The 26,154-nt window shown below is 32.1% G+C and overlaps 10 protein-coding genes across 10 annotated transcripts; 4 read left to right on the top strand and 6 right to left on the bottom strand.

Annotated features, from left to right (window-relative positions):
* Positions 1 to 115: 115 nt before the first annotated feature.
* ASCRUDRAFT_76137 (uncharacterized protein) lies at positions 116 to 2,524 on the bottom strand. The gene has a single exon (XM_020193353.1). The coding sequence runs from the start codon at positions 2,097 to 2,099 to the stop codon at positions 300 to 302; it is 1,800 nt and encodes a 599-aa protein (XP_020047078.1). The 5' UTR covers positions 2,100 to 2,524; the 3' UTR covers positions 116 to 299.
* Positions 2,525 to 4,031: 1,507 nt separating this feature from the next.
* Positions 4,032 to 6,754, top strand: IST2 (Ist2p). Its single transcript, XM_020189279.1, has one exon. It carries the CDS (start codon positions 4,090 to 4,092, stop codon positions 6,478 to 6,480), a length of 2,391 nt encoding a protein of 796 aa, XP_020047077.1. The 5' UTR covers positions 4,032 to 4,089; the 3' UTR covers positions 6,481 to 6,754.
* Positions 6,682 to 7,497, bottom strand: ASCRUDRAFT_70640 (uncharacterized protein; the record flags this gene model as incomplete). Its single annotated transcript, XM_020191818.1, has 1 exon — positions 6,682 to 7,497. One exon carries the CDS (start codon positions 7,495 to 7,497, stop codon positions 6,682 to 6,684), a length of 816 nt encoding a protein of 271 aa, XP_020047076.1.
* A 778-nt stretch (positions 7,498 to 8,275) lies between these two features.
* Positions 8,276 to 8,602, top strand: ASCRUDRAFT_35464 (KRE1 domain-containing protein; the record flags this gene model as incomplete). Its single annotated transcript, XM_020190608.1, has 1 exon — positions 8,276 to 8,602. A coding segment is annotated over one exon (327 nt), but the record flags the coding sequence as incomplete, so codon positions are not given.
* Positions 8,603 to 9,234: 632 nt separating this feature from the next.
* ASCRUDRAFT_8365 (uncharacterized protein) lies at positions 9,235 to 12,397 on the bottom strand (the record flags this gene model as incomplete). The annotated part of the gene is made up of 2 exons (XM_020194849.1): positions 9,235 to 10,576; positions 11,163 to 12,397. 2 exons carry the CDS (start codon positions 12,395 to 12,397, stop codon positions 9,235 to 9,237), a joined length of 2,577 nt encoding a protein of 858 aa, XP_020047074.1.
* Positions 12,398 to 13,030: 633 nt separating this feature from the next.
* CDC33 (translation initiation factor eIF4E) lies at positions 13,031 to 14,340 on the bottom strand. The gene has a single exon (XM_020193352.1). The coding sequence runs from the start codon at positions 14,073 to 14,075 to the stop codon at positions 13,338 to 13,340; it is 738 nt and encodes a 245-aa protein (XP_020047073.1). The 5' UTR covers positions 14,076 to 14,340; the 3' UTR covers positions 13,031 to 13,337.
* Positions 14,341 to 19,985: 5,645 nt separating this feature from the next.
* ASCRUDRAFT_76132 (glycoside hydrolase family 5 protein) lies at positions 19,986 to 21,573 on the bottom strand. Its single transcript, XM_020193351.1, has one exon. It carries the CDS (start codon positions 21,463 to 21,465, stop codon positions 20,032 to 20,034), a length of 1,434 nt encoding a protein of 477 aa, XP_020047072.1. The 5' UTR covers positions 21,466 to 21,573; the 3' UTR covers positions 19,986 to 20,031.
* Positions 21,574 to 21,731: 158 nt separating this feature from the next.
* Positions 21,732 to 23,294, top strand: MSF1 (phenylalanine--tRNA ligase). The gene is made up of 2 exons (XM_020193350.1): positions 21,732 to 21,853; positions 21,940 to 23,294. Exons 1-2 carry the CDS (start codon positions 21,742 to 21,744, stop codon positions 23,238 to 23,240), a joined length of 1,413 nt encoding a protein of 470 aa, XP_020047071.1. The 5' UTR covers positions 21,732 to 21,741; the 3' UTR covers positions 23,241 to 23,294.
* Positions 23,295 to 23,329: 35 nt separating this feature from the next.
* ASCRUDRAFT_76130 (phosphatase PAP2 family protein) lies at positions 23,330 to 24,499 on the bottom strand. The gene has a single exon (XM_020193349.1). It carries the CDS (start codon positions 24,354 to 24,356, stop codon positions 23,514 to 23,516), a length of 843 nt encoding a protein of 280 aa, XP_020047070.1. The 5' UTR covers positions 24,357 to 24,499; the 3' UTR covers positions 23,330 to 23,513.
* A 946-nt stretch (positions 24,500 to 25,445) lies between these two features.
* On the top strand, positions 25,446 to 26,055 carry ASCRUDRAFT_76129 (uncharacterized protein). Its single transcript, XM_020193348.1, has one exon. It carries the CDS (start codon positions 25,591 to 25,593, stop codon positions 25,795 to 25,797), a length of 207 nt encoding a protein of 68 aa, XP_020047069.1. The 5' UTR covers positions 25,446 to 25,590; the 3' UTR covers positions 25,798 to 26,055.
* Positions 26,056 to 26,154: the final 99 nt, after the last annotated feature.

Genomic DNA, 26,154 nt, shown 5'->3' with positions numbered 1-26,154 from the left:
TTTATATATATATATATTATTTTTTTTAACCGATATTTGGTCTTTCATATCAGAATCATATTAAATGATTATTTTCTATAGTATACTTGAGCTTTGTTTATGAGGTCGATAAAATTTTGGGATATTTCTATTAGTAAATGCTAAATTTTATATATTATATGTAATACTTTCCTTATCAAGCCTTTGTAAAATAGAATATAAAAAATGTAACTAATTGACTATAAAAAAAACATAGATTTGACAAAGAAAACGGAAATAAAAATGAAACACAAAAACGAAAAACAAAAACAAAAAACCTATCATATAGTAATTTTAAACTTGTCAAGCTGATCCAAACTCATACTAAAAATCGCATTGACAATCCAATTCCATTCAATAACAAAAGCTTTTTTCTTATTTTTATAACACAATGCATTAAATCTGTTTATTATTTTAATATTTTCTCTGTTATCCTTATCAACGTTTTCTTGATCAAGATCGGGCTTTTCAGTAACCAAGTAGCAACTTTCACCATCATCACAAACTTCAATTGCACTCAATTGCCTTAGAGAATGCGCATTTTTGATTAACTTTGATTTGGAAGCTGTTCCGTGAGAGGATAATATTCTATTTACAATAACTTGATTTCCAGGAAGAAAACTTGTGACATTAAACTTCAATCCATCAAACAATAATTTTTTGCTTTTGACTTTTTCAATTGATCGCTGTATCAAAGTCATTAAGGGTATTTTTAAATCACTGACAGCTTTTTTATCATATTTATCAATTAAATATGTTATTGGATCGATATCCTTCAACTCATCAATGTTATTACTCTTAATAAGAATCAAAATATCCTCAATAAATTTGGGATTTAGTATGTATTTTGGACCTTTACCCAAAGCTATAAGAAACTTTTCTGTTCGCAACACTTTGGGAGCAATTATCGTATTAACTTTGGTTGGATCCTTTTGATACTTGACCCCATAAGATTCTAAAAATCCTTGGTCAGTTCTAGAAATCTCTGAATAGCCAGTTATAATATACACAATATCAAAATTTGGTTTTGAAAAACCTGTGTTACTTTCAATTGGTTTATGACTTGTTAATAATTTCGGAGATTTAGAAGATTTTGATTCAGTTATTGTCATCAAATCAGCAGCAAGCGAATTACTTAATCTTTTCTTTTTAGCAGATGTTATAGATTTTTTTCGAGACATTTTCTTCAAAGGACTATCATCTTCTTGTCTACTCAATACATTTTCATTTTCAATTTCATTATACTCAACAATATTTTCTTTATTTCCGTTTTCACTATTGTTTGCTTTAATTTCAGAAAATTTTCTCTTTTTTTGTTGAGCCAATTTTTTTTTCTCTTTTTCTATTTTATTTATTTTCTCTTGTTTTATTTCACTTGGCAACTTTGGAGTTGCTTTATACCGATGCTGTTTCTCAAATACATTCAATTCTTCTATATCCGAATGCAATTTTTCAGCGGCTTTGTTTTTAGCTTTTCTACCCGTTGATAAAAGTCGTAACGCTGAATTGAAGGGAATATCGCTGGTCTTTTTATTTGTTGGTGTTTTTACAATATTTTCATTATTTTCATTATTTTCGATATTTTCGATATTTTCGATATTTTTATTATTTTTATTATTTTTATTATTTTTATTATTTTTATTATTTTTATTATTTTTATTATTTTTATCAGTTTTACCAATTTCATTAATTTCTTTCGTTCCGTTTTTATAATTTTCATTATTTTGAATTTCATTAGTTTTTGATATACTATAAGTGATGTTGATGGGTGTTTTAATAAGATTATTAATATCATCATTATTATTCAAAATTTTAATGGGGGAGCTATTTTTAAACTGTAAACCATCATCATTAATATTCTCAATCTCATCTTCAATATTGATTCCATAAATGTTTTCAACTTGCAAATCTTCAAGTTGCACTTGGGTGTTAATGTTGTTTTCTAAATCAAGATCCAAATTAACAGGAGTTTTTGCTAGAGGAATAAAAAGGTTATCTTTAAAGTTGTGATATTTTGGATTGTTCATATCCATTAATTTCCAGTTTGCATAAGTATCCTCCAACCATAAATGATTTAACATGAATGGAAGATCTAGTTTTGCTATTGAGTTATTAGTTTCCCAAGCTTCTAGTTTTTCTTTTTTATTATTTTCATCATTTTCGGGATTTTCGAGATTTTCAGTATCAGTCTTCTCTTTTTCTTTATTATCTATAAGCGGGGGTTTATTATTTGGATCCTCTATATAATTGATTGATTTCAACTTCAATTGATTCCAATTATTTAAAGCAAAAAATTTTGAGCCAATTTTTTTTGAAATTATTAGGAAATTCAAATTAATATTTAGATAAGGTATAAAGTTTGAATTTAAATTTGTTATTAGATTTGATAAGTAAATTCTTTGATCTCCAAAATAATTGGAGATCACTATAGATTTATCTCTAAAAAATGGAATTTTCTCTTTAAATATTGGGTAATATAATAAGTTATTTAGAGGGTTTAAGATTTTTAAATTTTGAATCATTGATAAAAGAAAATTTTGGTTTCCTATTATTATTTTATTATTATTATTATTATTATTATTATTATTATTATTATTATTATTATCATTATTATTCTTGGATTCTTTTTTTTCTATCTTTTGATTGAAATTAATTGCATATTTATAAAAAAGTGAGTCTCTAAACTTTGTGATTAAAATGTTTGAAATAGATAAATTTACAGAAACTTTACCTCCAAATAGGTTTATTAAATTGAAAAGAGTTGAAAGGATTTTCTTATTGAATTGGTAATCTGAGTTATCAAAATAGATAATTTTGCCTTGAAGAAATTTTAACGAAGCTGGGATAAAGGGATTATTAAGATCCTCATTGTAATGATCTAAGACCAAAATATCGCTTTCAATTTTAATTTTGCTGTAATCGTAGTCAAAATCACCAATTGAATTGTCATTGTTATTATTAGTATTAAGCATCATCTTATTCGAGTTTAAGACATAATCATGTATATCTTGTTTAGACAAATATTTAAATGAATCGTATAGCCAGTTTGGATGAATTAGATAAATATTTTTCAAGGATTTCTTGTTGTTGTTAATATAATCTGCTAGTAAGATTTTATCATCGTTTAGGTTAAAATTATTTGTGATTAAATAGTCTGATTTTTTGGACAAGTTCTTTTGATAAATGGAGCCAAATTTTTCAATTAGGTTTTCAATTAGGATTTTTTCATCTGAACTCAAATCTAGATTGGCCACAGTTATTATCAAGCCATTAAGAAAATTTAGATCAAGAGGCTTTTTGTTATCAATTCCATCAGCATTATTATTAATTTTATCAGCAGCAACTCCTAAGTGACTGGCTGTTGTAATTGGGGGATAAAAGAACCTCACAGGTAGCAATTTGTTTTTCTGCAAAGACTGATAGATCCAGTCAGAGGAGATAACAGGTATCATCAACTGAAAAGACTCATTGTACTCAGAAAAATTCAAGGTAGATGAAACAATATGGCTAAATCCAGACAAAGAAGCAAGATAGCTGTTATCAGGCAGGTCCTCGTTCGTATACTTGATCTTGATGGAAGTGTTTGAGTACTTCAATAGGATCGTCTTCAAGGTCTCGCACTCCACTAGATTCAAGCCGGGAGACTCCACAACCAAAAAGCTCAAGTTCTGGAACAAGTTCTTCTTCTCTGCTCTGTACGTGCTCTCGCTAGCAGCAGGCTCTGGGGCTGGCATTGCGATTGTTGGACCAACTTCTTCTCTTCCACCACTCGAAACCACCAAACGTTCCCAATCTGGTTTAAGCTGGATTGGGAAAACAAAAAAAAGCCCTAAGCGGGAATCGAGCCCACTGCAAAACACCCAACATACCACCTGAGTATCACGTAATAAGCACGTGCTCAGAGTTTTCCAATCTGAACTGAAACAGGAGTCGATACCGGGTATAAATAGGGATTTCTGATGTTGCTCTTTATTCTCTGGCAATATCTCCTTTGTTGCAAGACTGTTCTGCTGATTGTTGGCTGTTGCTACTCAATTCCCTTCTGTTGGCCATTTGCAATTGCGAGACACCATGGAAGATCCTTCTTTTTCATCTATCTCGATTGAGGACCTAGATCCTGATTTCGTTATTTCTGTCAAGTACCCCATCGATCCTGCTTCAAACACTCCAACTGACCAGGCCAACTCCAATTTGAAAACTTTGGTCGAGAAATTAACCAAGTATGGTTTTCTAATTCAAATCAGACCCGGCTACTCAAACAACAGTTTGTTGTTGTTTATCAAATTGAGACCATCAATTCTCAAAGAAAAATACTTGATCAATTACAAAATCAACGATTGGATTTATAATATCAACGAACATATCATCTCTAACGATTCAAATGAAAATAGTGTTAATGATAACTTGGAATCTTCCTCTCATTTGTACGACACTTTGTCCAACTCTGAAAGATTGAGAATCATTTACAATATTCTAATTGATGATTCATTTTTAGCTTTAACTCCTAACTTCAATAAATGGGATTTTATAACCAATATTCAACCAATTCATGATCGAAAATTTAATAAAAACTTATTAAAAATTTGGTCTTTCAAAAGGATTTTCATTAACGATGACGATATCAATTTAATTAAAAATCAATTTGGTGAAAAGGTTGCACTTTATTTTGCTTTCTTAAATTTTTATTCATTTTTTTTAATTTTCCCTTCTGTTTTTGGTTTGGTGACTTATTTTTCGAAAAACTATTATCTAAATTCAAAATTTTCCTCAGTTTACACTTTTTTCAACTTTGTTTGGGGAATAGTTTTCATTCAAGCATGGAGGAGAAAGGAAAAAATTTATGCAATTTCTTGGAAAACTAAAAACTCTGATAAAAGCGCTTTGAAGAATTTTAAGTTTATCGGTGAAATATTAGTTAATGATTACGTTACTGGTAACCAGATTCCTTATTATTATCCATGGAAAAGATTTCTTAAAAAATTGTCCTTTTTCCCCTTGGCTTTATCTAGTGCATTGATCCTCATTATTTGGCAATTTTTTTGTTTTATCGTTGAAATCATTACAAATGAAGTTTATGACGGTCCTTTGAAATCGGTTGTTTCATTAATTCCAACCGTCATGTTGTCTGCTTTTGTGCCAATTTTAACCTTTATTTATAACATTTTTGTTACTAAAATGGTTGAGTGGGAAAACCATAGAACTCAGTTATCTTACCAGAGATCTTTAAATGAAAAATTATTCATTATCAGTTTTTTAACCTCTTATATGGCATTGTTTATTACTTCTTATGTCTACTTACCTTTTGCTTACTTGATCAATCCATATATTGAAAACATTCATTTTTTCATCTCAACTTATATTTCATCTAAGATTCCTTTAAAACAAAATGAACCATTTGTTATTAATCCCGATCGTTTACATAAACAGTTTTTTTTCGCGATTGTTATTAACCAAGTTTTAGGGTTTTTCTTGGAATCAGTCGTACCTAAGATTCAATCGATAGTTTTGAACTATTTGTCAAAGGATAAAAAAATCAATTATAACGACAAGCCATCTGAAAAGGCTTATCTTGATCATGTTAGAAAAGAAGTGTTTCAATTTGATGATTACGATGTTAATACCGATTACAGAGAAATGATTGTCCAATATGGGTTTTTAATTATGTTTTCGCAAGCTTGGACAGTTGCACCAATTATTTGTTTGTTATCAAATTGGTTTGAATTTAGGGGTGACGCAGTTAAAATTTTCACTCAATTCAAGAGATCGATACCTGAAAGAATTGATTCGATTTATCCATGGAACCAGTATTTATTTTTGTTGACATGGTTGGGATCAATCGTCGGGCCATCAATAACAGCAATGTATGGTTACTCCAGGATTATGTTTAATTATAAGAATGATAGTGTTGAATTAAATATATTAAATGTTGAAAGCAAAAATTTGATTTTAGACAAGTTGAGTGACAGAGGGTATTTGAAGTCAGCAGTTAATATTAAGAGCTGGAAGTTGTTGTCAATAATTTTGATTTCTGAACATTTTTTCTTTATTTCTAATTTCGTTATTGAGACGATTTTAAATAAGATCAAGTCAAAGGAAGAGAGCGAGAATACTAAAAGGGAGTTTAAATTGAGAAAAGGTTTTGCATTAGAGAAATTTCCCTCGGTTGATTTGAGCCATAATATTGAAAAGGAACTTGATAATGTTAACGAAAAAAGTAGTGGTGATGGGAAAATCAGCGAAATTGAAGAAGCATGGGTTAAATTGAATTATAAATCAATTGGTGAGATTTTAGATGATGCTAGAAGTATTTCAAACAGAGTTGTAATTAACGAAAAAGTTAAGAAAGAAGGAATTAGCAAGCAAAAGGAAGAGGCAAAAGAAGCAGAAGAGACTAAAGAAAAATTAAAAAAACCACTTGGATTTTCAAGTGGGGTTCAATCAAGAATTGTGGATGAGTTATAAAACAGATAAAAGATTTAATTAATTAAATGGTTTTGATTTTTGATTTTTGGTTTTTGGTTGTTGTTTTTTTTTGTTTTTTTATTGATTTATTGATTTATTTATTTTATTTATTCATGTATTCATGTATTCACTCATTATTTTTTGCTATTATATTTTTTAATTGCTTCACCAAGTAGAAAATACACATTAGCTTATCAAATTTCATGGAGAACCAGCCAAGGGACTCGAGTCGAGAATGTCGTTATTGAGATTGCTGTCGAGATCAGTATCAGTGTCGATATCATTCAAATTAAGGTTGGGGTTTAGATTTCGATTGAAGTTGCGAAGAGTGTGGATATGGCTGTCGACGTTGTTGAGGTTGATGCTGCTCTCGTTGTTTTCGATGATTGTGTCGTCGTTGTCGATGGCGGGAGTGAATCTGTCCAAGATTGTATGGTCGAATGTAACAACTCTCAAATTGGCAGCATTGAAATCAGATAAATTGTCGTCGTTGTAAGGCAAGTGAACGAACTCGTCGTAATCAGCGTTGAAGTTGTTGAAACCAGCTATGGAAAGGCCAATGGAAGGATCGATGTTGGGGTTGTTGGAGGTGTTGTTGTCGCTGTTGCTGTTGCTGTTGTTGGCGCCAGTGGCATTGGAAGTGCCTGCGATGGCCTTGGTGGAGGTGGTGGAGGTGTTGTTGATCGCAACAAAGCGCTGGAGATCCAAATCCTTCCAGAGGCGTCTGTTGCGCTTTCTGCTGTTGTGGATGGAGTTGGAGCTGCCGAAAACCTGGTTCTTCAAGAACTGGCTGTTGAAGTTGGCGTTGTAGAGCTCGTCGTCGTCGTGGGCGTCGTTGTTGGAGTCAGGAAGGGTGTCGTGGGCGTCGTTGGCGCTGGAGAAGAGCTGGTTGGTGAGATAGGAGTCGCTGATGTCGACGTCGTCGTAGGGGATGGTGTCCTTGGCCCACTCAGTCATGTAGAGAACATGGTGGGAGTGCTGGAGATGAAGATACGATAGCTGGGAGTCTCGAGGCATCGTCGCTTCTTCAGAGCTGGTTCTTGGTTCTGGTTCTGTTTCTCCTGCTTTTTGGGTCCTCGAAAAGCCCTCCACCGCTTTCGACCATTCTTGCTATTTTTAGCTGTCCATCTTCCTCTGCTTCTTCTTCGTCCTCTGCTGCCAGCAACATGAAACTCTTCTCCTTCTTTGCTTGTCTATTGCTACCTTTGTTAGCTACCTGTATGTGTCCCTTTTCTGTGCTCTTCCTAGCTCTTCTGGGGGGTTTTTCAACCTGTGTTGCCGGTCTGGCAGTTGAAATATTTCACTTCCCACAATCGTTATGGCTTGGACAAGTAACTAACTATACACCTCTTTCTTCATTGTCCACACAGTCGTTAATAGCATTCCAATTACTGCTGAGCTCGATGCTGATGGTAATGAGTTGGTTGTTTTGACTGCTGGCGACGCTGACACTGCCGGAACTGCCCTCACAACTGCCACAGCTGTGACTACTGGAACTGCTCTTACAACAGATACTGCTCTCGCTACTGGTGGTAGAGGTGCTGCCACCACTCCAACAGTTCCAACCGACACCGACACTGATGTTCCTGGTGCTGATACTGGTACTGGTACTGGTACTGGTACTGGTACAACTACTACCCCAACAACAACAGCCACCACTACGCCAAGAACAACCACCACTCCAACTACTATTACTACTGCTACCACTACTGCCACCACTCCAACTACGGCTGATGCTGATGACGACGAAATCACTGTTGTTCTCGATGAAACTACTGCTGCTGGGGACACAGATGCCACCACTGGAACAGATTCGGACTCTTCGTCCACATCAAAGACTTCCACTTTAATCTGGGTCACTGTCACTTACTCAGATGGTGGAGTTGCAACCATTCAAACAACCTATTCCCAGAAGTTCTCGTCTCAATACACTGCTGTCGCATCTCCTCAAGCTGGTTCTGTTGGTATGGGCACTTTGTCTGGTTCCATTGGCACAGTCAAAGACCCATTGACTATCACTGTCAGCACAACCAATGCTGCTAATAATTTGTACCAAAGAATCGGTATCAACTCCATTTGCATCTCAGGTTTCTTCTCCTTCATCGCTGCTTTATTATTATGATTTCATAATATTAATAGTATTAATAATATTGATTCGGATTGTTGTTCTCATTACCCTCTTTTTCTCGTTTTTTTTTTTCAACTATTATATTTTATTTATATCAGTCTACACTGGATGGTCCCTCGAGTTATAAACTTTCTATTTGATTTCTATTTTATTATATCTACTTTCTTTTACTGTGTTTTTTATTCATTTCTTTTTTTAATCTTCTATAAAATCCAACAATTTTATAAATTTTATAAACTTTATAAACTTTATAAGCTTTTTATAAATTTTTTATAAACTGTGTTTTTATATTTTAAAATCGTAATAAAATTTTATTAAACATACATAAATATAAAAGTAATAAAGTAAATTAACGAATAATTAACAAATCATTAACAAATAATTAAAAAAAGAAAAAGAAAAAGAAAAAGAAAAAGAAAAAGAAAAGAAAAGAAAAGAGAGAATCAAATTGAAAAGAATGTAAAAAGAATTTAAAGAGTGTAAAAAGGAGAATGAACTTGTTTTTATTGTTTTTATTTTGCTTTTGAATTGAAAATTATAATATAGTCATTATCTATAAATAAAAAAATTTATATATTTTGTTATTTTTAATAATTATCTTTAACTAATACCTTTAATGGATACTTTTAATGTTTTTTGTATTTTAAATTATATTGCTGTAATCTCTCTATTTGATCTAATTTTGCGTCCAATTTATCAATGAAATTACCCAGAATAGCCTTTTTAAGTAAATAATTGGGATTCGAGACTGAGAATTGTCTTTTATCAATAAAAATGTTTTTATATTCTATTAAGGAATTGATATGAGGGTTATCTATTTCCTCATCAAACTCATACTCGTCATAGAGATAATTATCCACGTCTTGATCAGTACTAGTATTTGAATCGATTTCGAAATCATGATGATTATTATTATTATTAGTAGTAGTAGTAGTAATAGTAGCAGTAGTATTAGTAGTATTATCAATCATTTCATTAATCTTGTGTTCTTTATCCAATACTTTATTAACGTAAATGGGATTCATCGAGTTCAATATCTCAAAATCATCGGGATATAAATAAGAGCAAAGAATCAAGTTTTGAATATCTTTATCTATTGAATTCGCACGTTTATAACTTGGATTTAAATTGGATAATGGTTTTTGAATAGGAATGTTTTTCAACTTGTATGTGAACTTTCTTTGGTTATTTAAGTGATCTGAGAGAATCTTGTACTTGAAAGAATTATGGTTTCTTATATATTCATTGGTTAGTTCCATTTTGATACCGATTAGCTTATAGTGTGTTCTTTTTGGCTCGTTTTTTTCCCTTATATTGATATATTCTCTGATTAATGGGATTCGTGCTCGTAATAATTTAAAGTAATCTCTATTGAGTACTATAGATTGATCGTTGTTTGAGAGGTTTTTATTGCTTGTGGGAGCTGAAAATTTCTCCTTGTTTAGTGTATTGATGGAAGAGCCATTTGGCGTGCAATAATGAGTTGAGATTCTTTTATTACTGCTCTTTTTGGATGTGATTAATAATTGCTTGGTATTTCGTTGGGAAATGAAGGAGTTTATTCTTTTGGCACTTCCATGGAGAACAACTGGTGGGAGCCTTCCTTTACCACTCAATTTGACCTTTTTGATCTTTTGGTAGCCATCCCTTTGATTGTTGAGATGAGCAGTGGGACATTGAGTAATGGAGTCATATCGAGCAATATTGATGTTGACATTATTGATGTTGACATTATTGATGTTGACATTAATGTTGATGTGATCTTCTAGGACACTATCATCGTTGAATGGTCTTCTTCTTTTGTTTCGTTGAGAGGAACTGTGAGAAACAAGGGGTGGTTGTGGTGGTGATGTACCTATTGTTGTGATTTCATTTAAATAGCTCATAGTGGTTGATGCTTTGTGTGTTAAGTAAAGGCCTGGACACGAGTTTGAATTTGAATTTGGACTTGGATTTGAATTTGAAATGCTACGGGATTGCATTATTATATATGGAAGAAGAGATAGAAACAGAACGACAAAGAGAATTAGTTGGGGAGCTAGCACAGCACTGCTAATTATGAAGGAATGCGAATTGTGAGGATGCCGATGAAATTGAAATATAAAAGAAACAAAACTAAAAATAGGCGACGAGAAACAGAGAAACAGATATATAGTAGCTGGAGAAGAGGCAGATTTACATCGCTGGGACACTCGACAGTAGCAGAAGCAGCTTTATTCGTGAAGAGTAGAGCAATCGACGCAGAGCTTGCTGGAGAAGCAGGGCCTTCGAATCCAGGTGAAATGTTTCCACCTTTCTTTACGGCTCAGTACAAACATCGGCGCCAGCGCTGCGGGTCTTTCCCGATGCGGACAGGCAGATATATTCCCAATGCGGAAGGTGCTGGTGCTCAGAGGGGTTTTTTCAGGAGCCAGCACAGGAGGAGCTGGGACTGCTGGAGCTGGGGCCACTGGAGCTATCTGAGGTGGGTGTGTTCCTCATGTACAGGTTCAACAACGCCTTTTTGAGGAGATAGTTCCTGTTGGGGCTGGCAACGCTCGTTTCTCGCACATACACATTGCCGTATCTCCTGAAGATGAGGGCGTAGGGGTTGACCTTCTCATCGTAGATCATCTTGTTGTAGCCGTCAAAGTTCCCAGTGTCCTCGCGCTGCTTCTGGGTCTTGATGTGCCCAAAGACACCTTCCTCTTTGTTGAGCTGGTGCTGGATCGCTCTGTTAACAACGGTTTTGCACACAGAGTCGATGATGCTGTAGTCCTCGGGATACAACTCAGAATGCGCAAATAATGCCGGCAAGCTCTTTTCAATGCTCTGCACTGGGCTATAGTTTGGGTTCAACGTTGAAAGCGGCTTCTTGATTTTGATTTCTTCCATTTTGTACTTGAAGTTTCCGTCGATCAATTCATCATATCCAAATGTGTTTCTCGTTTCAACGTAATCGTCGTTCAATTCCGTTTTGATCCCAATCAAATTGATTTTTTTCTTACCAGTCCTAATCTTCTCATTATTTCTTCTGTAATCTCTGTAAACCAATATTGACGTATTGGGAATTTGGTATAGCTTCAAACGATTCTTTTGAAGCTGTAATTTTAGTTCCTTGCTCATTGGCGATTTCCCATCCTTTTTGGAAAATATTTTCCTACCAAATTTGAACCTTGATTTATTCTTTTTTCGGTCCTTTTTCAATTCACCAGTACCACTATTAAATGCAGCACCAACATTTGTTTTGTTATCAAGATTACCCGAGTTATTTCTCTTAGCTTTAAGATGGTTGATAATGATCCGGATTTTATTACCCTTGTTAAGATTATCATTATTGTAATTATCATCATTGTGATTACCATTATTATCATTATTGTGTATATTATTATTAGTGGCAAAACCAATGTTTTCATTGACACTTTTATAATTAGTGTTTTTATTGTCTTTTTTGTCACCAGCGCTTTCATTTTGTGAAGGGAAATATTTTTCTTGAAATTTTTTCATAATTGAATCAATGGATGATATCATTTCTTGAAATTTAACAAAAAAATCATTTTGCTCTTCATTTTCATAGTTTGTGTTTTTGTTTTTTAAAGCAGAAAATTTCCTTTGAAATTGTTTCAAAATCAAATCAATAGCTTTCATTTCTTCAAATTTATTGAATGAAATGAGTTTTGCTTTGTTATTATTATCAATGTTATTATTATCGTTATTTTTACTATTATTATTGTTATTATTGTTATTGTAGCTTGTATTTATTGAAAGACTTAATCGTATCTTGTTTTCATTAATTTTATTAACTAGCATTTTGATAAAAAATTAATATTAGCAAATCCAATTGATTGAATAATGAAAAAGTTATCATATAATTACTTAGTAACTAATTGGTCTCTGGAATAACCAAATAAATAAAATAAAATAAAATAAATTGATTGAATGTAATAGACTATCGTGTTTAAATGTTATACAACTGTTTGAACTAATGAGATATATAAAGTGTGAAGAAAAAAAGATTATTAAAAAAAACAATCAAGAAATTATCATTTGGCTATCTATCATATTTATAATTCAATTCAATCAAAAACGAAAAAAAACAACAACAATAGAATAAGATAGATAATCAAGCAATCGGTTTAATTTTCTTGCACTATTGATTTATTGATTTACTGGTATTGTTGCTATCACCATTAGTTCTCTTGAAAAGTAAAGAAATCATTTTAATGGAATAAAACAATATATTCAGCAAGTATTGTATTGATCTTATAATTGTAACACCAAATTTCTTTGAATATAATATTACTTAGATTAGAGGAAAAGGAGACTTTGTTATTTTTCTCTTGAACCTTAACAAAATAAAATTTGAAACAGATTTGTGGAAAAAGAACCAGTGCGACGGAACTATGATCCAAGTAAACTTTGCTGAATTTCCTAAAAGAAACAGGCAAATATAGTGCTTTCTTTTTTGCAAACAGTTATTTTAAGAGTTGAGTAAATTAGAGGTCGGCTTATATGAATTGTGTTTGAGTAGATTAGAGGTCAGTTTAGATGAATCGGTTTTGAGTTTATTTGTTTTCTGTTGAGTGGTGTTGCAAACAAACAGAGACAGAAAAGAAAAGTGTATTAATATGATTAGCTATAACAGCGGTTAAATATTTAGTAATTAAGTAATAGTTAAATTGGTTTAAAAGCTGAAAAGATAAATTATAAAATGATATATAATCAGATTAAGTGAGAAAGTGGGAGATCATTAAACATGGAAAGATTTCTTTGAAGCAGTAGTGTCACCATCATCATGTGAAGTAAATTCAACTTGATCGTCGTCTCTTATTTTTAGAATTGTTTTAAATTTTTTACCAATTGGTTCTAAAGATTTTTTGTCGCAGCTTTTAGTCCATAAACCGATTCTGTAGAAGACTTTTCTGACGTTCAATACAACACCATTGACTTCGTTTTCCTCGTTTTCTTCAATTGTTTCACCAATCAAAGCCAATACGGATCTCATCCATAAATCATTGATGTCAACTTTACTTTTTTCTTTGAATTGGTAGGCCCATTTACCACCTTTTGAATTTACAACATCTTCCCACTCGGGTCTAATACCTTCTTTAAATAAGTGGTAGTCTGATTTTATTGGTAGTTCATTTGCGGATGGGATAGCGTTGTAAATTCCCCAAAATTCTTCAACAGTTGAGAAGGTGATGACGGGTTTTAATAAATCATTCCATGATTCATTTCTGTTTGTTGGAGGCTTTGTGTACCATAAAGTCCATTTGGAATTTAACGGGTGGTAAGCAGTAAAGTGTTTTGAAGAAAATATTGAAACTGGTTCTTTAGATTGAGCGTTATTATTTGTAGTTGAATCTGTTGCCGAATTTGTGTTTGACGTAGATTTTGTTAGTGTTGTAGTTGTAGTTTTATCGTCAATTATTTTTTTGTCATCGGTGATTGTCAAATCGTTTAGCTTTTGGGATACTTCTTCAGTCATTTTTCAGTTGTTTTTTTTGTAAAATGTATTTTTGCTGTAGAGTTGTGGAAGTTGATAATCAAAAACAGTAGTTAAAACCTAGTTTGAATTGAGATTGAGATGGAAATTAAGAGCAGTAATTGCACAAATAGAGTGGTAAATATAGTAATTATATGTAAAACAGAGAAAAACAAATTAGTGTTGACTAGAAAATAGATACTAGAAACTGGAACTCCTATCAGTAAACAAATAATGAAGATCTTTATATACTGATTTTGCAATCAGCTAAAAATTTTTCTTAAGTGGTTTTGGTGAAAAAAGCTGAAAAAATTGAGGAATAAGAGAAAATTGTGTCACGTGAAAGATTGAGTAAGCACGTATCTGAATATTACATAATGTCACATTTTTATGTTTGTGGCTGGTTTAAAACAGAGTTGAAACAAATTTAAATCACACGTGCGATTATGTAATTTTGGCATTATGCATTACATAAACAATTACGCAATGCTGATTTAGAAGGATTTCCTGTTTGGGTAGCAGAACTGGGTTACAGTGAATTGTTGGTACAGAGGTCAGTTGCTTTCCTTCGAGACACACTGTGATCAGCTACAAAACGGGCAAGAGTCGCCTATCAGAAAGCCAATGGAAGGTGAAGATCAGAAACAACACTAGAAGAAACCTTATTGCTTTTGGAGCAGTCAGTTGCAAACAACAGCTAGAGAACCAGTGTGGAAACCAGTTGAGAAACAGTGAGAGAGTAATAGGAGTGATCAGATGGATGCTAAAGGGCAGACTGGATTGAACCTAAAAGACTGCTCATCAAGTTCAAGGAAGAATAACCAGCAGTATCGAGCTGCACTGATGAGAAGCTGCTCCATCCCACCATTTTCCTCTGCATGTTTGCTTTCTTTCCTTCTTTCTTTTCTTTCCTTCTTTCTTTTCTTTCCTTCTTTTTTTCCTTCCCTTTCTTTCCTTTTTCTTCCTTTTCTTCCTCTCCTTCCTCTCCATCTCTTCCAGCTCAAGCCGGTGTTGCGACAAACTTGACGATGTGCTCAAAGTTTCGCTGTCTCAGATGGCCGCGGAGATCGACTACAGTAGTAGAGCACAACCCCAGTATGGCAGTCGATCTCCGCGGCTGTTGGTGCCGGAGAAATTCTGCTCCAAATATAAACATCGTTTATCAACAATAGATCGAGCTCTTCTTCGTTTTTTGTTTATTCAAAGCAAAACTATTTAAATCGAAAATGTTTGCTCAATTACTGAATATTTTCTTTTTTTTCCTTGTAATATTTCTTTTTCCAGACACTTTCTTTCTCATCTAAATTTCTCCAGATATATCCAGATATATCCAGCTCGATCAATTCCTGTTCCAAATCAAGACTTCTTCTCCAGGAAAAAAAGTTAACTCAGATCAATTATCCAAAGTCACTGTACTACAGCTCCATATTTTGTCAGTTTTAATTTACACATCACTTTTTTCATTGTTCACTGAATCGTTTAAAGGAATTTATCAAAAAGAAAAATTTGGCTTAAAGGGTGTTATAATCAATATAAATATTTACTAATTTGATTTATTCTTATTTTTGTATCTTTTATGTTTTCCTCCCAATCTAAATCGAAATTAAACTAATCCACATCAAATCAAACTAGGTAGTTTAATCACAGATTATTCACATTAGCAACCTTTTCCAATAAAATAAATGATTATCTTTGAAATTTTAATTTACGTTTTTTTCAGATCCTTATTATTCTTGACTGATAATAAAGAATTAAAAAACTTAGCTATCCAAATCTTAAACGATTATAACTTGGATAAATCGGTTTCTAATTCTCAAAATAATAACAATAATAATATAAAAAATAGAAATTTGGAGACTAAATCTCTTGAAAAGACAAATACTGACACCTTGAAACTTAAAAATATTGATAATAGTATTCAAATTCTACATGAAAAATTCATCAATTTAAAGTCTCAAGTTGATGATATTAATTCAAACCAATCTCAATCAAATAATGACCTTCTTAATTTCAACCAGATTTTAGATCAAAATTCAAAAAGTATTAACAATGAAATATTAAAACTAAACAACGAATTTAACACTGAAATTAAAAACCTAATTAATTTAAATAAAAACATCAACAACGATTTAAACCAATTTAACCAAAAATTATTAACAAACTCCAACGATCTATCTGTCTTTAAAAAAGAAATCACTTCTCAACTAAATATTCTAAACAATGAAAAGAAACTAGAACAAATTAATGACAAAATACGCTCCATTCTGGATGAATCCTCTCAAACTTCAATCAATAACCAAGCTTTCAAATCAGATCTTGACGATAAATTATCAAATCTTAAAAAGGACTTGAATAAAATCAATCAAAAGATATCAACCAATTCGAACGATCTCACCTCTTTTAAAACTGACATCAACTTTCAAATTTCTCAATTAAACTCAAATCTCAACTCACTCAATCAAAAAATTGAAAAAAATGAACAATTCACTCTGGATTACGAAAAAAACTTAAATTCAATCAACTCGAAATTTCAAAATCTCATCACAGAAAACTCACAGAGATCAATCATCAATGATGAACTCAATCATGAAATAGACACTAAAGTCTCAAACCTTGAAGATGAATTAATCAAATTCAATCAAATTTTAACTACAAATTTCAACGATTTATCAAATTTCAAAAAGGAAATTAACAGCAATTTCATCAAAATAAATACTGATTTTAATGATTTTAATAAAAAAAAGAATCAATTCACCCTTCAATACGAAAAAAACTTGGACTCGGTTAATAAGAAATTATCGATCATCCTGGATGAAAATTCTGAAAGATCAATCAACAATACAAACATCAAAGTTGCTCTCGATGACAAAGTTTCCAACCTTGAAAATGAAATTAATCAAATGAACCAAAAATTATCCGAAAACTTTGATGATTTATCAAGTTTTAAAAACGTTATAAACTCTCAAGTTGTTGATTTAAATAAAAATTTGGCGACCTTTAATGATCAAAAAATTGCTTTGGAAGATAAATTCAACTCTCAAGAAGAAAAATTTTCAAACATTTATGGAAAAGAATTGGAAAAATTTAATTCTGATATCTCCGAAATCTCAAAAGAAATTGCTCAAAATACTGCCAATAATGAAAAATTAGAAGAAAAAATCAATTTAAAATTTCTGAGTGAAATCCTGAATTTCCATCAGGATTTGAATGAAATGCGAAAACAAGTTGAAACTAATTCTCTCAATATCTTTAATTTCGAAAAATACGTTGATACAAAAGTCACTGAATTTGATTCAAAATTACAATCATTTAAAGAAAGTGTTGACAATAATCTTAATGTCGTTAAGGTCGAAATTGATAAAAAAGTTAATAACCAATTAAATGGAAATCTTGAAAAGAAAATCGGCGCTGTTAATAAAGATTTTGACAACTTTAAAAATGAACTAGATTCCAAAATTTCAAAATTTGACACTGCCTTCAATATTATCTTTGCTAAAAAAATCTCGGATTTAAGTAATGAAATTAATCATTTAAAAGACCAATTACTTTCAAACTCACAAGAAACGAAAGATATAAAGGCAAAATTTAATGATGATTTATTTGAAAAAATTAAAACTACGGACTCTACAATGTTTGACCATTTATCAAAGTATAATGACGATCTTACCCAAATTAAATCAACAAAACTCAATTCTGACGATTTTAAAGTTGCACTTGATGATATAACCAACCAAATATCCTCAACAAAAGAAGAGATTTCAAATGTCCAATTGAAAAGTAAATCTTTAGAAGAAGAAATTAAATCTAAAATCAATAATTATGCAAATATTTTGGATAAAATGCAATATGAATTTAACAACAAGATTAATAATTCAAACGATAACATCAAAGATTTAAGTGACCGCCTTGAGCTAGATTACAACAACTTCAATGAAGGCATTAAGTATATGAATGATGAATTTGATAAAAAGATTGAAAACGTTAATCGAACAGTTGATGAAGAATTATCCCTGAAGCTCAATAAAAATTTCGATATCATTTCATCGGACTGTAATGTATTTAAACAAAACATTGATTTAACTAATGATTTAGTTCGTAAATTGCAACTGAAACATAACGAAATCCAAAACGATATTGATCTCAAAATTGATGCAAAATCAAGGTTTATTCATGATGATGTCAAAGAAATTCAAAATAAGTTTGAAATGAATAACAAAAGTTTAATGTATCTTATAAAGGGTGAATTAAATACTAAAATTAATAATATTCAGGATGGATTTGATTCCATTAGAAAAGAACTTTTCCAAGGAGATATTCAAACATTAAAGAGTCAAATGGAGACCAATGATAGTACATTGGAGATGGTAACTGATCAAGTCACCAATATCAATGATAATTTGGGTTCAATGAGTATGCAACTCAATCAACATGAAAAAGAAATTAAAAATTTGAACGAAAAAATTAATGAAGATGTTTGTTTGTTAATCGATAACCGATACGAGGCTGCTAACAAAAATATTGAGAGTCTAAAGCATTTTGTTGGTAATGAATTGAAAGTTAGAGACCAGAACACAGATGTAATTCATGATAACGTTAAACATGTTATAGAAGAAATTGAGAATGTCAAATTCAATTTTAATTCTAAAATCAAAGAAAATTCAAATTTATATGATACTAAAATCAAATCTTTAGATGAAGAATTCTTGAAAATAAAAGATAACCTTTCTGAAAGAGCATTGGCTATTGAAAATCTTCAGAAAAATCATAAAAATTTAACAAAATCTATAACAGATCAACTTCACACAAAAAGTTTGTCGATAGATGATACAGTTTTTTCATTAAAAAAAGAGATTGATTCCGATAAAAGTAAATTAATTGATAGGTTGAAAAAAGATATGGAAAACCAATTTAGCATTGTGAATAATAATATTCAGGAAATTAACAAGGAACTCGATTCGAAGATCGATAATAACAATAATAAAATTATTGGCTTATTTAATAAGAAAATAGGTATTATTGATCAAGAGTTTGAAGAACTTAAAAAAGGTTTTGATGAAAAAAACAAAGGTTTGGAGACGGTTATTGAAAAGCAAGTTTTTTTAAAGACAGGTCCTATGAATAATAGTATAAAATTAATTACTGATAAGATGGAAGCAGACGAATCTAATAAAGAAATTAACCAAAAGATCGATCAGGAGATAAATAAGATTTTTAAAGAACTCAAATCAAATGAAAAGATTATTAAGCAGAAAATAGATCAGAATTATGATAAGGTTCTTAAATTGATTAATAGCAATTCTGACAATTTAATTTCTTTGAATAAAAACTATAAGGTTAATATGGAATCAAATCATGATCAGATGAATAATTTTAACAAAAAGATTGTATCTTTAAACTTTAAAATTAATGAATTGAATCAATTATATATCAAGATTAACAAAAATTTCCAAACAATTTTGAATAGCTATGATTCGAACTTGAAAACTTTGATTCATTCTGACTCCAAAATAAATGTGACTGTTGATGAAACTTCCAAGAGTAACTAACTAGTAAACTAGTAATGATTAATTTTCAATGTAGCACATGCTTTGATGTTTGATTATTTTTTTTTAATGCTTTCTGATTTATATATATGCTTGTTTGTGCCAACTATATTCTACTTACCTCTGCTGGTATTTTATTTTTATTTTATTTTGTTGCATTTTTATGGTTTATTTTTAAAAATGTTTCTTTTTTTACAATTTTCTATGATTTTTTGGTTGATTTTTAAGTAAAAGTTAGTGTTCTTTTTTATTTATAGTATTTATTTTGTTTATTATTTATTATATGTTGGTTGATTTCTATTTTTTTATCTTTCATATAGTTTTTCTAAGTAAAAAATTTGAATCTAGAAATATTTAATGATTGTAAGAGGAAATGTAGAAGATAAAAATGTAATACACGATCTATGCTAGTTGTGTTAAAATAAAATAACAATGGAATAAAGTAATAATAAAGTGAAACCCCAGTATTTCTTTTCATTTAGACTTCCATGAAGAGAAAATGCACTACTATTACTGGTATAATTGAAAGTAGAATTATATAATCTGTGAGTCAATGGTTGAGGAAACAATTCATATTCGACCAATCTCGACATATCCCATTCGATAGTCTCTTCAGTCTTATAACACCAAAATATCCAACCACCAGTCTTTTCATAATAATCTAATTGAGCTTCAACAAGTCGTCTGGTATCCATTTTCTTTTGATCGCTCCATTTATCGATGTTATCAATATTTTTACAAGAGCCAATTTTCTCAAAGTTATCATATTTACCTTCGTATCTTGCGCCTCTATCAACACCATTGAGCCAGAATGCACAATCAGTTAAAGCTGCAGACCACTCACCTACAACACCAATTGTGTTTTTGGACTCCTCGACGATGTAGTAAGTAGATTGATTGACAGAAGCTATATGTTCTTCAACATCATAGTTTAGTGAACTTCCAAAAACATGATATAAATGCCTATCAATGATAACATTTTGAGTAATGTTTCTTGGAAAATAATCATCCCAATAACGTATACCCTTAAAGGCGTCATGAATCACAAAATGATTTTGATAATTGTATTTGGTTTTAATATTATATGCAGCATAATAAAAGTTTCTTATAGTGTTTAGATTTAATTTAGAACCCATGGGTTCATTTAAAATCTCGATTCCAATTACAGTTTCAGAGTATTTTGAGCCTGAATATTTGCTAAAAATATAGTCAAGAACTTGTAAAGTTAAATTGATGTTTTTTTCTGAACTTAGCCAATCAATGTGGTCTCTTAATCCTGAATTATCAAACCCATTTTGACCACCAGGAGCACCATGCAAATCGATCCAGACTTTCAAATTGTATTTTTCTGCCCATTCTATCGCCTTATCCAAATAGGCCTCTTGATAGCCAGTAACATAAGGGTCGTCGTCTAAAACTTTGAAAGCCCAATAACCAAGTGGAATTCTAACTAAATTGAGTCCCAAGTTTTCAATGTCTTCAAAATCTGATTCATTGTAAAAGGTATCCCAATGTGCAATAAGTCTTTCAGTTGCATTTTCTTTGCCTAGTGTTAAGCAGTAATTATACTCGTCAACAGGAATCGATCCGTTGCCAATCAGCTCGAATATTTCTTCATCAAATAGCGAAGGAGTAATATATGGTTCCAAAAGAAGCCATCCACCTAGCGCAACACCTCTAATAAGCGAATGAGAAGCAGTGAAATTTGTAGAATTGGAGGAAATAATTGTGCCATTGTAGTAGCGTGAAATAGAGAGCGAATGTTCTGAATCAAACTTGGAAGCAAGGGCACCAAAAAATAAGCAGCAAAGCACCAATAGCAGCATTGTCGTCTGGCTGTTGAGTCTCATCGTCCAGCAAAAAACAGAGAAAGGAGAAGCTCCAGCATCATGAAAAACCCTAGACCTAACACTAAAAATAGAGTTGGTTCAAATGCTGAATTTCAAATCTGGTGGATGAAAAGAAAACGTCCATTTTTAGAAAGCGTCCATTTTTAGAAAAGTGCATCCACAATTCTGGAACCTGCAGTAATATGCCTCACACAGCATTCAAAAAATCGACAAAACGAATCAATTGAAAAGAGCAGAGGTGTTTGGTGAAGCATTAACAACTTCGTCTGTATCGCAATGGCCTTAGCATTTATCAGAGCTGCTCCTGCTGTTCGAAGGGTGGTGTTCAAGAGTAATGTAGCCAGGGTGGCTACTTTGAGCCGATTTTTTTCCGTTGGTTCATGTTTAAGTATGTCATAGAACTCTTTGACTTGAATTTTGATTGATATTAAGGGGAACCAAATTATTAACAATTTAATTACGTTGATTATTAAGGATATGAGAAACCTGAAAGCATAGTGATAGATGGCAAGAGTTATGAGACAGACGACTGGACAAATTTGCCCTCGTCTATTCTTAAGTTGGTTGGTCGAAATTTACATTTAAACCCCAATCATCCAATTGGAATTTTGAATTCTTTAGTGAAAAAGAGGTTTGGCAATATGGGATATACACACTATGACAATTTTAAACCTGTTGTCTCCAAATTTGAAAATTTTGATGTTTTAGGATTTCCCGAGGATCATCCGGGAAGAAGCAAATCAGACACATATTATATCAATAAAGATTATTTACTAAGAACACATACATCAGCACATGAATACTATTGCTTTAAAAACTGTGAAACACCAGGTTATTTTATTACTGCAGATGTTTATAGAAGAGATGAAATTGACAAGACACATTATCCTGGGTTTCATCAAATGGAAGGAGCTAGAATTTGGAAAAAAGATGAAAATGTTATCGAAACTATTTCAAAAGATCTTGAAAATTTGCCTACAATTGACATTATTGTAGAGGATACACCCAAATCATATGATGATAAGACGAATCCCAAACAAGAATATATGAGTGTTGAAGAAGTTGCATTAGTTAGTAGACATTTAAAGAGAACCATTGAAATATTAGTTAATGAAGTATTTCATTTGGGGATGATAGCATCAAAGAAGAATAGGAACAACAAGAAGATCGAGCCATTAAAAGTTCGGTGGGTAGAAGCCTATTTCCCCTGGACAGCGCCAAGTTGGGAGATTGAAGTATTTTGGAATGGAGAATGGTTAGAGTGTTGTGGATGTGGATTAGTACAACAACAAGTTTTAATAAATTCTGGAAAGAACGAGGATACGATTGGATGGGCATTTGGTATTGGATTGGATCGAATTGCAATGTTGTTGTTTGGGATACCCGATATCAGGTTATTTTGGTCAGAAGATGATCGATTTTTGAAGCAGTTTAAAGAAGGAAGCGTTAATTATTTTAAGCCATATTCCAAGTATCCATCATCCAAGAAGGATATTAGTTTTTTCATTAATAGTGGAAAAGAAAAGGGAAATGAAAGTGAAAGAGGATTTCATGATAACGATTTATACGAGATTATCAGAGAAGTGAGTCAAGAGGATTTGATTGAAAATGTGAATTGCATTGATAATTTTGTTCATCCCAATGGAAAGTTGAGTAAGTGTTTTAGAATTACGTATCAGTCAATGGATAGAACATTGACGAATGATGAAGTCAATAAAATCCATGAAAAGATAAAACAAACATTAGCTGAAAGGTTTGATATTACACTTCGCTAATTAAAGAAAAAACGAAAAGAAGCAAAAAGAAAAGAAAAGAGAAAAAAACAAAAAGAAAAAAACAAAAGGTTGACTTTGAAAAATCAAAGAGGTCAAGAAATTTAAAAAAAAAAGAGAAAAAAAAAACCTTAAGGAAAAAGATAAGATTACTCTTGTATATAATTTTATTTATGATTTTGTTTATAAAAATTTTTCTGCAGTTTATTTGATTGTAATTGATGGATTGTGGAATGTTATTAGATGAGCTTTAGATGAGCTTTAGATTATGTGTAATTATATTGGTAATAAATTTGTAGATGAATCATTGTTTGATAGATTGTTTATAACTGAAGTTGGACCAAAATATTTGAAATGCATGATATAAGCAAAGGTTGAGCCAATGAAAGCGCCAAGTATTATATCTTCAAAATGATGTCTATAGTCTTGAGTTCTAGAGATTGCAATGAAAGCTGCTAATAGGGTTGGAGCTAGTATGACTAAGAGCTTGTAAATAGGTTGATTTTTGTTGAAAAAATTTAATTGATTATTTAGCCATAAAGATAAGAAGAATAGAGCGCTGAAAGAAATGCTTGAATGACCAGATGGGCAGGATCTAAAACCATCTAAATAAACTGATTGACCAAAGGGTTTTGTACAGTTTATTATAGTGTTTGCGATATTATTTGAATGGTTTGAATCGGGCCCACATCTTGATAGGAAATCAGGTCTAGGTCTTGCGATCCAATTTTTGAGAATGTCAGTTAGGAAGACGTTGAACAGAATTGATAGCGTTAAAGATAAGATTGATACATGAAAGAGATGAAATTTGAAGATCGAAGTTGAATTTCGTAAAGTGAGTTTTTTATCGTCGTTTTTAAGATTAAAGACAAAGATGGTGAGAGCAAATGTTAAGATAGGAATTATAGTTGAAAGTAAAATACAAGTTTGCACGTTAACGGTTTCGTTGATTTTAAACGGGTGGTTTATTGACGCATCAGATATTAGAAAGTCTCTTTCAAATGGTTTGCTAGTTTCGCCGATTAAAAGGATTTCTAGTAGTAATAGGACAGCTATGATCCAATCAGGATAAAACTGTTTGCAATCGGGAGAGTCTAAATAAGAAGTTAAGGCAGACATTTTAGATTTAATGGTGTTTTTGATGTTTATATTAAGAAAACGAGGCAGCATTTAACAAATCAAATGATTCCATCTAGAATATTTGAGAAAAAGAGTTAAATGAGTTTAACTAGTGTGTTGTGAAAATGTGATGGAGGTTATTATAACGTAATTTACAAAAAGGGTTTCTTTTTTTATTTTTTTTTTCTTGGACACTGTGGAAGAGACCCAAAGGGGAAAGACCCACAGTGGTGGCAATCCAGCGCTATTGTTTAGGAGAACAATACTGGAATTGCAAGGAGAGACAAAAAGAGCAAACCTTGAAATGAGGAAGAGGTAGAAAAGAGACAGATTGTTTAATAGTGAGATATCTCGCTGATATCAGCGAGATATCTCACTATCTGGTGCGCTATCTTGAATGGCTGATAATTAATAAATATTATTGATTGAAGAGAAACTAGCTTTTGATATCTGGGATATCTGGGATACCATGGGAATACGGGATATCTTTGAGCACTGGGTCCATGAGTCACTTCCCCAATGGTTGTTGAGATAAGAAAGTGAGACATTATGCAGAGACAGCCAGAGTTGAGCTCTGCTGAGTATTGTTGTGATTCAAGGTGACTGATTGTGAATCATCAACCTGTTGTTCAACAAAAAATTTCTCGCTGCTGAATAGAGTTGAAAGATAGCTAAAAACAAAAATTGCCCTAAAGGTCTGCAAATTGCCTAATGGTGGGTCTGAACTCTGTGCTACCAGGCGCTGCGCTACCCGGACACAATCACATTTTGAAACACCCGGATAAACCACACAACCTCAGCAGGCCACCGCGGTGCATGTTATCACGCCCGTGGCGCGCACTTATTGGCTCGCAGTACCCGCGCCCGCGCCCCGACGCAGCGCGGCGAGTCAGGATCACTGCGCGAGGGCGGGGCGGGTACGACGTGGCGGAACAAGCGCAACGTCATTGCGCAGCAAAGATGACTCAGCGAGGAACGCGTGCTCGATCCACACTGCTGGCGCTGTGCTCTTATCGCAGCTCCGAGCAGCTGGGGAAATGGTATATATATCGATCACTTTCCTCCCTCTTCTCAGATATACTCCATCAGGCTCTCACTCAGATACTTTAATTGGTCTTTTCCAGCTGCTTCTTTTCCACACAGTCTTCAATTGACCACTGCTTTCTTTGCACAATTGCTGCTTTGCTTCTCTTCCTCTTCCTCTCCCTCTCTTTACCACTCACCACTGATCCCCATGGCCGACTACTTTAGAAAACGACCCTTCAGAGGCTACTCCAACGACCAACTACCCCCAGAATTCAGAAAACATGTTACTTTCTACTGGGAGTGCTGCCAATGCAAAAGGCTCAACCAAGTCGATTTTCCTACCAACAAGAAGTTCTACCAATGCAATTTGTATTGTGCCCATGACTACTGTTCAGAATGCAAGAGCATTATGTGATATGTGATACCAATTAAATTTCAAATCAGATCAATAGACTCGAATCAAGAATTGGCCATTAACCACTGTTCATAATTCATCACATTACCATATCATATTATTATATCATTAAAACTATTCATTGCTATCTTCAGTTCAAAATCTATTTCTACTTATCAGTTCCTTGTTTTATTGTATTATTTTATTTTACATTTCACTGTTTTTCTAAAACATTTACTTTTACATTTACATTTACTTTTATTTTATTTTTTTTCTTTTTTACTTATGTTTTTATCTTACATTTTTACTTTTTTTTACTTTTTTTTACTTTGTATTTGTCTCTGTTTATGATTCATATATCTCATTAATGATGAAAAC

This window comes from Ascoidea rubescens (assembly GCF_001661345.1).
Source record: "Ascoidea rubescens DSM 1968 unplaced genomic scaffold ASCRUscaffold_7, whole genome shotgun sequence".
Classification (NCBI taxonomy): domain Eukaryota; kingdom Fungi; phylum Ascomycota; class Saccharomycetes; order Ascoideales; family Ascoideaceae; genus Ascoidea; species Ascoidea rubescens.
Note: the sequence above shows the minus strand (reverse complement) of the source record. Positions and strands in the feature narration are given on the sequence as shown.

What these genes read in the sequence shown, in the direction of transcription:
- ASCRUDRAFT_76137 (XM_020193353.1), bottom strand. Translation starts at nt 2,099, where the DNA reads ATGTTAAATCATTTATGGTTGGAGGATACTTATGCAAACTGGAAATTA.
- IST2 (XM_020189279.1), top strand. Translation starts at nt 4,090, where the DNA reads ATGGAAGATCCTTCTTTTTCATCTATCTCGATTGAGGACCTAGATCCT.
- CDC33 (XM_020193352.1), bottom strand. Translation starts at nt 14,075, where the DNA reads ATGACTGAAGAAGTATCCCAAAAGCTAAACGATTTGACAATCACCGAT.
- ASCRUDRAFT_76132 (XM_020193351.1), bottom strand. Translation starts at nt 21,465, where the DNA reads ATGAGACTCAACAGCCAGACGACAATGCTGCTATTGGTGCTTTGCTGC.
- MSF1 (XM_020193350.1), top strand. Translation starts at nt 21,742, where the DNA reads ATGGCCTTAGCATTTATCAGAGCTGCTCCTGCTGTTCGAAGGGTGGTG. An exon ending in TTCCGTTGGTTCATGTTTAA is followed by an intron (nt 21,854 to 21,939) that starts GTATGTCATAGA and finishes TTGATTATTAAG; the next exon opens with GATATGAGAAACCTGAAAGC.
- ASCRUDRAFT_76130 (XM_020193349.1), bottom strand. Translation starts at nt 24,356, where the DNA reads ATGTCTGCCTTAACTTCTTATTTAGACTCTCCCGATTGCAAACAGTTT.
- ASCRUDRAFT_76129 (XM_020193348.1), top strand. Translation starts at nt 25,591, where the DNA reads ATGGCCGACTACTTTAGAAAACGACCCTTCAGAGGCTACTCCAACGAC.